Source organism: Carica papaya, chromosome 6 (genome assembly GCF_054855325.1).
Source record: "Carica papaya isolate Zhongbai chromosome 6, ASM5485532v1, whole genome shotgun sequence".
Taxonomy (NCBI): domain Eukaryota; kingdom Viridiplantae; phylum Streptophyta; class Magnoliopsida; order Brassicales; family Caricaceae; genus Carica; species Carica papaya.
Window position 1 is genome coordinate 29,648,231 of NC_142314.1, and position 9,908 is coordinate 29,658,138.

Consider the following 9,908-nt stretch of genomic DNA (forward strand, 5'->3'; position numbering starts at 1 on the left):
GCTCCCTTCTCCGGTGATTGGTTCTTCTTCTCCGGCAGGGGGCTAGCGGCTAGGGTTTGGGTTCAATGTGATGCGAGATATTTATATTCATCTCACTTAAATCTTGACCGTTCGTCGCATTTGATCTCGACCGTTCGATCGCGTTTAAAGAAAAAATGAATTTGCACTGTTCATCGCAATTTTCATCTCGACCGTCTAATCGCGTTTAAAGAGATAATAAGTTTAGACCGTTCATTGCGTTTAATTATGACTGTTCGATCGCGCCTAAGAAGGGAATCGATCCGAACCGTCCACGCGAGCGGGAATGCATCCGAATCGTCCGATCGCGGGCACGCGAATTGCCAGTGTGGCCTCCTACATGGCACCGAGTCAGCGCGCCTTGCCATGCGGCGCGCTCCGATTATCACAGTTGTTGACTTGGCGGTCCTAAGTAGCGCAATTTTTTTTAATTGTATTTTGACCCCCAATTCTTATTTTTCTTTCAAAAATACCCTCTAAACCCAAATTTTTACCCTTTTTTTCCAAAATTATTTTCAATTTCATTCTCAACCTATTTTTTTCCTAATTTTACATTAAATAAAAATTTATTAATTCTAAAATTATATTTTTATACATTTTTAAAAATTTTAAAATTAATCATGTCCAAATTCTAGGCTCGAGTATTACAACTCTCCCCCTTAAAAAAAAAATTAGTCCATCAAATTTGTTTTCCTCTCATTCAATCAAACAGTTGGGGATACTGGGCTCTAAAGTCTGATCATAGCTCCCATGTGACCTCTCTCTATATGTGATTCTGCCGTATGACCTTAATAAAAGAAAATTTTCAATTGCGAAGTACTCTATTCTTTCGGTCCACAATACCTACAAATAACTCCTCATAGGACAGATCTTCCTAAAATGAAAGGGGCTCGTGGGCCAAGATGTAAGAGAGATCCGAGTTGTACTTGCGTAGCATGGACACATGAAACACATTACAGACCCTGGATAGTTCTGGAGGTAGTGTCAGTCTGTAGACGTCGGTGCTAATTCTATTTAAGATTTTAAATTGCCCAATAAACCAGGGATTTAATTTTCTCCTCTTGTCAAACCTACTAATTCCCTTAAAATGAGTGACCTTAAAGAACACTCGATCACCTTTCTTAAATTTCAAATTCTTCCTTCGAGTGTTCGCATAACTCTTCTATTTACTTTGAGCTGTCTGGATATTCTTCCTGATCTTAACTATTTTGGCTGTAGTCTCCTCCACAAGATCTTGGCCGATCAATTTTCTATCAGCCACTTCCTCCCAATAGATTAGTGATCTACATGGACAGTCATATAACGTCTCATACGAACCCATGTCAATACTTGCTTGGTAGCAATTATTGTAGGCGAACTCTATTAAGGATAAATGATCATCCTGATGGCCCCCGAAATCAAGAACACAAGTTCGAAGCATATCCTGTAGTGTGCGGATTGTCTTTTCTGATTGTCCATTAGTTTGAAGGTGGAAGCAGTAAGTATTAAGAGACAGTTTCGTTCTCATGACTTGCTGAAAACTAGACTAGAATTGAGAAGTGAACTTGGGATCCCTGTTGGATACTGTTGTACTGGCACTCCATGTAACCTGACTATCTCCTGGATATACATTATTGCTAGCTTGTTCAAGGGGTCGTTTATCTTGATGGCCAAGAAGTGGAAAGACTTAGTGAGTCGGTCAACAATTACCCAAATGGAATCATATCCCGAGCGGGCCCTAAGCAATCCTGTTACGAAATCTATTGTGATGTGTTCCTACTTCCACTCCGGAATCGGTAATGGTTAAAGTAGCTCGTCTGGGCATTGATGTTCTGCCTTGACTTGCTGACACACCAAACACTTAAAAATGAAGTTAGCCACCTTTCTTTTCATCTTGTTTCACCAAAATTGGGGTCACGTACTTTAATACATCTTAGTGCTTCTAGGATACATGACAAACTTTGAGTTATGAGCCTCTATTATGATGTTCTTTTTTAGCTCACTGTCACATAGAACACAGACCATGTCTTGAAATTTAAGCAACTCATTGGCAGAAACTTGAAATTTTGAATTTACTCCCTGTTCTATATCTTTCTTGATGGCTCCTAGGGTGGACTCAGTGGATTGAGCTTCCTTTATTCTCTGGATCAACTCAGAGTGAACAATTAGGTGGGTCAAACATGTAACTCTCTTCAGGTCCTGTAGTCGTACCTGTTGGGTGGCCCCCATTACCCTGTATTCTGAAACTATTAAGTGAGCTAATATACCTACACTTTTTCTGTTGAGTGCATCAACTACCACATTGTCCTTGCTAGGGTGATACAAGATGTTGTAATCGTAATCCTTGAGGAGTTATATCCATCGTCTCTGACACATGTTGAGATCCTTTTGAGTGAATATATGTTTCAAGCTCTTATGGTCGGTATAGATATGAAAAGTCTCCCTATATAAATAATGGCACCAAGAATTCAAGGTATGAATAATCGCGGCAAGTTCTAAGTCATGGATGGGGTAGTTTTTCTCATGACTCTTCAACTTTCTGGACCTATAGGCTATGACCTTTCCATACTGCATCAAAATACAATCCAACCCCAAGCATGAGGCATAACTATAAACTGTATATCCTCATATCCCGCTCGCCAAGGCTAACACATGTGCAGTAGTCAACCGCTTTTTTAATTCTGAAAAAGCTCATTTTACAGTCTTTGTTCCACTCAAACTTGACGTTCTTCTTTGTGAACCGATTCGAATGAGTAGCTAGGCTAGAAAATCCTTCCACAAATCTGCGGTAATAACCTGTCATCCCTAGAAAGTTACGAATCTCATTGACCAATGTCAATTTCTCTCAACCAAGTACTGCCTCAATTTTTTCAGGGTTCAATGACACTCCATCTCTTGATATGATATGTCCTAAGAAGGTAGTCTACTCGAGAAAGAACCTACAATTACTCAACTTTGCATATAACTTATTTTCTCTGAGAATCTATAAAACCTTAATCAGATTGTGAGCGTGTTTCCCTCTGCTTTTTGAATAAATTAGAATATCATCGATAAATATAATGACGAACTGATCTAAAAATTGTTTGAAAATCTTGTTCATCAAATCCATAAAAATAGCTGGTACGTTGGTTAATTCGAATGGTATGACTAGGAACTCATAGTATCCGTACATGGTTCGAAAGGTTGTTTTGGGAATGTCTTCTGCTTTGATCTTTATCTGATGGTAACCTAAACGCAAGTCAATTTTGGAGAAGACCTAGACACCCTGCAGCTAATCAAAAAGGTCATCGATCCTGGGGAAGGGGTACTTATTCTTGATTGTGACTCTGTTCAATCCCCTGTAGTTAATATATAACCTTAATGTCTCATCCCCCTTCCTTATAAATGTGATTCCAGTACCCCAAGAGGACACACTATGTCGGATGAACCTATTATCCTGTAATTCATTGATATGTTTCCTTAGCTCTTTCATCTCCACACAACTCATGCGATAAGGAAAAACTAAGATAGGCTGCGCGTCAGGTTGAAGGTCTATGGTGAACTCAACTTCCCTATCCACTGATAGTCTGGAAAGTTCATCAGGAAACACATTCGAAAAGTCTCGGACTATTAGGATCTCTTGAATGTAAATTTTTTTCTTAGCCTTACCTAGTTAAAGAAAACAACCAAGATAAACCGCTATATAATAACAAAATTGCTATGAGAGAATAATATTCAAAAATTTTATTAACTTATAAATGACTCTTCGTTAGGAGGCTTAAATACAATTTTTCTCGTGAAAATAATCCACGGTAACGTGATACACCGCTAACCAGTTCATTTTTAGAAATACATCAGAGTCTCCTGTGTCAATCTCTATCAGATCCATCATAAGTGAAACTGACTACCGTAGAAGAGGGGCCAAGTGTTGCTGGGGAGGGACCGGATGGCCTTGTAACGATGTCAGATGATACAACGGGGGCTTCAAATTATATTGTGACTGTATCGGATGATACGATGGAGGAGCAGGGTTGCATCGAGGTGCCTTAGATCCTCTCGTTGTAGGGGTGGCTCATATTGTGGAAGTAGTAGAGGGTCAGACAGTTCCCTCCTCTCTTCCTTAGCCTATTGGGAAGAGATGAGTCTCTCTAAAATTTCAAAAAGCCAATTGACATCCTCTCGAAGTGACTTATTTCGAGCTGCCCTGTTCAGCAAGGGACCTCATCTCCTCATATCTTTGTACTTATTTTTCAAAATGAAGGGTTAGGTGACAATTCATATTTAGTGTTTTTAAGTCTTTGGATAAGGAATGGTTCTAAGGAACGCGACTTTGATACCAACTGTAAAGTCTCAAAACTTAAAAAAAGAAAGTCATGAATTAAATACATAAGCGAAACAATAGAGTTTAGGGTTTACATTTCTCACATAATAATTTAGAATGCCCAATAAGGATATGGGAACGACCCTTCTAAAAGAATAAACAAAATTAAGGAAATAAATAAAATGCAATGTATTGAGCATTCTAAAACGACCTTCACTAGCTTTTGAAGGGAGTCTGGGTGGTGAACTATTCACAACCCTCTTATTAATTGAGATTTGGATCTTATTCCTCTTGATCTGAAATACTTAATGAAATGGTGAGATACACTAACCTAGTAAGAATATCACATTATTCACCGATATAGAAACTGAAAATTAGTAAAAATCATAAAAATAACCAATGGAGCTCTTGATTTAAGTAAATTTATTTATCATAAAGAAAATCATTTATTACATATATTTTCCATTTGCGATATTTTCAAAATCGATCTATAAATACAATAACTCAAATAACATTCTAATCATATATTCAAGTGAGCAAAAATATTAATTTTTCCTCTTTATTTGTCTACTGGTATCCTTGGGGGCCCATAGTAATTTTCCACTACGCGTGAAGCATTCTTCAACATTGTCAACTAACCAGTCGTCCCTATACTCCGTTTAGCATGAGTGTCAAGAATATTATTCCTCAATACATCATTCAATATAAGGGTAAAATGAGCTGTCCACATACCCCGTCCGGTATGAGTGCTAAAAATACTAATTTTCAATATCTCGTTCGGTATGAGGCGATCTTCACGGTAGAGTTCCCTATGTACCTAGTCTATCCACCATCTCTCAGAATATCTAGTAAGGCTACCATTTATTCATTCATTTAACCAATCAATTTTTCGTTTACATTTGATTTTCAGTTTCACAATCAATCGTAAATCATGTAAGACAAATAATACATGCATCAAAGAAATACAACTCAATTATTTTACCAATTTCAGTATATTATCATGCATATAAAGATGTAAAATCAAAAGATCGATTAAACGGGACAAACAATAATAAATAACTTATTCTGCCTCTATTAGTAACCTCTAATTAATTTTTAAAATTTTTTAAATTACGAAAAATACTGTATTATTGATAATTAAACTTCAATTTTATAACAGGGAATAAGGTGATGGATTCTTACTCGAATCGGTGTCCGAAATACTAAACTTTCTACTGCGCCTACTAACAGTTCTCGAGTTTCCTGAATTTTTCTGTTTAGATTAAAACACGCTTCACATATCTAAAAATACCCCCAAAAAATTCAAAATCAGTGTTAAAAATCTTTTTCAGTAAATTTTAAAATTCCGGCACGGTGACATCGTCGTGCTCTAGCGACAGCATCGCCGTCCGCAGTAGCGGTTTGCCTCGGCCTGGCAGTTTTCGGCCAGATTTGGCTAGTTTCAGTTAGTTTTATACCCATCCATATGAAAAATTACGTTAGAGGGTCTCGGTTGGCCGAAAAAAGTCAAAAAAGAAAAACCTACCGGCGGCAGAATTTTCTAGTGCGGTAGCTCCGCTGGCTAAGCTTTGCGTTGGACGTTTTTCTTCGATCAACCTGTAGAAAATAGAACAGTGAACAAAATGGTGAAAAAATCGCACAAAATGGGAAGGGGCTCATCGGAGGTAGTTTTGAGTTTTGCCAGCAGTGGCAATGCCAGACTTTGCCCGCAGGTTTTGGCTCATCCACCGTTCTTTTTGCTCCGATTTGAACATGGGGGTGCTCAGAATTAAATTCTAAGCGGATATGAGAGTTTTTACCTTTTTTGGCGGTTGGAGGTGGCTCCGGCGCGGTGGCGGGCAGCGATCGGCTCCCTTCTCCGGTGACTGGTTCTTCTTCTCCGATGGGAGGCTGGCAGCTAAGGCTTCGGGTTCGGTGTGATGCGAGATATTTATACCCGTCTTGCTTAAATCTGTGTCATTTATTGCATTTGATCTCGATCGTCCAATCGCGTTTAAAGAGAAAATAAATATGAACTGTTCATCGCGATTTGATCTCGACCATCCGATCGCATTTAAAAAAGAAACAAATCTGAACCGTTCATCGCATTTAATCGCGACCGTCCAATTGCACATGAGGAGGGAATGGATCTGGATCGTCCATGCGCACGGAAACGCATCCGGGCTATCCGATCACTGCACACAAATTACCTGCGTGGCACCGAGTCAGTGTGTCTTGCCACGCGACGCTCTGGTTCGTCGGGACTGCTTGCTGGCAATCCTACGTGGTATAATTTTTTTTTAATTGTGTTTTAACACTCAGTTTTCGATTTTTCTTTCAAAAATATTCTCCGAACCTAAATTTTCATCTTTTTTTCTCAAAATTATTTTTAATTTCATCATTAACCTATTTTTTTTCCTAATTTACATTAAATAAAAATTTATTAATTCTAAAAATTATATTTTTATATATTTTTTTAAAATTGTAAAATTAATCCCGAACTAAATTTTGAATCCGGATATTACATAAAAAATATTTGATATATATTATGAAAGTTTCGTATGAGAAAAACTCTATGTAATTTCTTTACATAAGGTATCAATAATATACTATTAAATTGTTATAATAAAAAGTTTTTTTATCGGTTTTTTCGTTGATATAAACACAATATCGAATGATATTAAATTTTATATTATTTTTTTATGATTTTATTTTATTGTAATTGTAGGCAATTTTAATATCATGTGATATTTCCGGTTATACTTTATATATATGTGTATGTATACATGTATGTACATTGATATGAACTTCTTTCCTAAAACTATAAAGTTGAAGTACCTCCAAGCTTCCTTAAACGAATATTTGTATTTCAAATTAAATGTGCAACAATAGAAAACATTGTATTAAAATATTTAAATCGATCATATTCCTTAATTATAAAGCCAAATTATGATTAAAAAAATTAAAATTAATTTTCTAAAATATTTAAAATTTTGAAATTAACCTTATATTTTTTAATAAAATGTTTAAATAATAAAAGAAAAAACAGATAAATAGCCAGCCACTGATTGGGCTTCGGGGTGACACCAAAATTTCCAGACTCGACCCACAGATTCATAAAACCGAAGGCCCAAATTCATAAATTTAATAATTTTCTTTTAAATAAATTCAAAATTTTGGTAAAATATTTCTAAATTTACAAAAAAAATTAAGTTAAGTTCATATGAAATTTGGTCACCCTAATATAATTTAAAAATATCCCAGTTAAATTAAATTTTAACATGCAAACAAATTCCACATTGTTTTTAAATTTATTTCACATATAATCTTATTATTAATTTAACAAAACTCACAATGTATTATTTAATTATTCACGAAATTTCATGTAAATTCAATTTTTATCATTGTAAGTAAAACTTGTCATCTTCTAATTAGAAATTTTAAATTTTTGCTACATATATAAATCAAGATTCGTTCGAAAGTAACATCTTCAAAATACTTTCAAGTTAATCAAGAATACTTAATGCTTAATTTATTCTTAAAGATGATTTTAAATAGACTTTAAATCATGTTGTAAGTTGATTTGTTTCAATAATTTTGTGTATAAAAGATAACTTGAAGACCCATAAAGCTATTGCAGATTTTGGGGAATGGCTTCTTCCTTGACAGACATTTAAGGTACATGGTAATCCAAAATAAAGCAAACAAAATCTTTTGCTTGCAGTAACAAAAATGGCCAAAAGACAAAAACCATTCAATTCACTTAGCTCCAGATTAACTTCTGTTTGATTTAGTTCACCAAACAATCAAGAATTACTGAACAAAGCATTTGTAAGTAAGACGAATCTCCTGTTAGAACAAGTTGATCTTTTCTGTTGCCAATCTCCAAAAAGATAAAATTTGAAATCATGATAGAACTTATGCTTATACATAATAAGCAGAACCTGAATCTACATACTGTACAATGTTGTCGACATTAGCACTCGGGTATCAAAAAGCCGAGTTCCTGCAACACTAAATATACTTCAGCTTTTCTAATATACACTTTACATATTTACAGGAACATACTGAATATTTTGATGAACCCAATTGCCCACCATCCAGATTCCATTCAACTACATACAGCTATAACCAAAGGTTACTAGATCATATAATCATGAAGGAAGGAATGCATCTCAGGCATCAACATAGGCAGACTATCGACGTAAAGATAGAATCGCCTTAGATTGTGTTTTGCGACAGTAGTTGTATCAATTATATCACTGTTACTAGTAAGAACCCACAAATCTTTAGTGCCAACTGAATTTAGGCTGCCTCGACAAAAAGGACAGGATTGAGATCGAAGATACCTGCAGTTTAAAATCGAACTCTGATTAGAATAAGCAACGTGTAACTGAAAATGGAAAGAGGGGAGGGGAGTGGGAGTCTTATACCAGTCTTGGAAGCAAGTGATGCATAAGGAGTGTCCACAGTTGGGCAGCACCATCTTTGTACAATTCTCCATGCATATTCCACATTCATCAACTTCATCTATTTTGTTATTTACAAGTTGTGAACTTGCATTGTTATTATTGCTCTCATCCAACTCACCTTCAAGTTGTTTGAGGGAAGGGTATGTAACAGCTGTAAGTATAGTTTGTAAAACTAGAGTTGACCACAGTCATAGGAAATGGATATTTCTCAAACAAAATATAAGCATAAGAGAACAAACATACAAACCATAGAACTCCCTCAGAGTAACTTTTCTTTCTTTGAATGACAATGTTGGCATCCCATCAACATATACCTAAACAAGTATATGAAAAATAACCCATATAAACAATTTCTAAAATAGAAGTTCAAATTGCTCGTTTTTTATCCTTTTGTAAACGACACAGAAAAAATAAGGAAAGACTGGGATATATAGCAACTCACCTTATATATAAGTACATGGAGGAGTCCTAAATAACTGGGTAAGACATCCCTACAACTATAATCCATCCATTCTATCAAAAACAGGATAACAGGGGCAAAAGGGCTGTACCCTAATTTCATCTTAACACCATGCCCGCCGGAATCTTTTGGAAGAGCAGCCGCCCTGCAAAACCAAACCCTAACCAACTTAAATGCAATTTACACACCCAAACATCCGCAACACAAGCATTTTGGATCAAACCCATCTCCAAATTTCCATCTGATATTCAAAATAATGCATGAAACTGGAACATTGATGACTAGAAAAGAATAACATACAGGGTATTGGCATGTTGGATATCAGCTTCAAGGGCTTTGAGGGATTCTTTGTATAAAGATTTATTGGAGTGCTTTTGCCACATTTCTTATGACCCTTTTGGAATTTGGTTCTGCTATAAAAAAAAAGGCGAAAAAGGAAAAATACAGGAAAGAGTGATTGGCTTTTGGATTTGTTTGGCTGAAGGAATTATGGTAATAGAAATAGAAGATGAAGGAGAGCTAGTTTGCTTAGTGTCGAAACCTTTCATAGTTGAAGAAAAAAGAAAGGGATACCTTCTCTTCTTAGGGAATTTCTTTAACTTGCCTTCATTACTTCTCTCTCCTTCTGCGCTGATTTCATCTTCCCTATGTTTTGACAATTACCAATTCTAACAAACTATTTTTTCTTCTTTAATATTAC

At 35.7% G+C, this 9,908-nt stretch overlaps 1 protein-coding gene across 4 annotated transcripts; it reads right to left on the bottom strand.

Annotated features, from left to right (window-relative positions):
• Positions 1-8,144: 8,144 nt before the first annotated feature.
• LOC110811597 (E3 ubiquitin-protein ligase AIRP2-like) lies at positions 8,145-9,908 on the bottom strand. Of its 4 annotated transcripts, XM_022038138.2 has the most exons (6): positions 9,782-9,908; positions 9,509-9,618; positions 9,191-9,353; positions 8,996-9,062; positions 8,710-8,899; positions 8,145-8,625 (listed from the first exon to the last, which is right to left on the bottom strand). In XM_022038138.2, exons 2-6 carry the CDS (start codon positions 9,589-9,591, stop codon positions 8,418-8,420), a joined length of 711 nt encoding a protein of 236 aa, XP_021893830.2. In that variant the 5' UTR covers positions 9,592-9,618; positions 9,782-9,908; the 3' UTR covers positions 8,145-8,417. The 4 variants fall into 4 exon arrangements, with proteins under 4 accessions (XP_021893830.2, XP_088062350.1, XP_088062349.1 ...); XM_088206224.1 differs by lacking the exon at positions 9,509-9,618 and having other exon boundaries at positions 9,782-9,890; XM_088206223.1 differs by having other exon boundaries at positions 8,710-8,866; positions 9,509-9,890.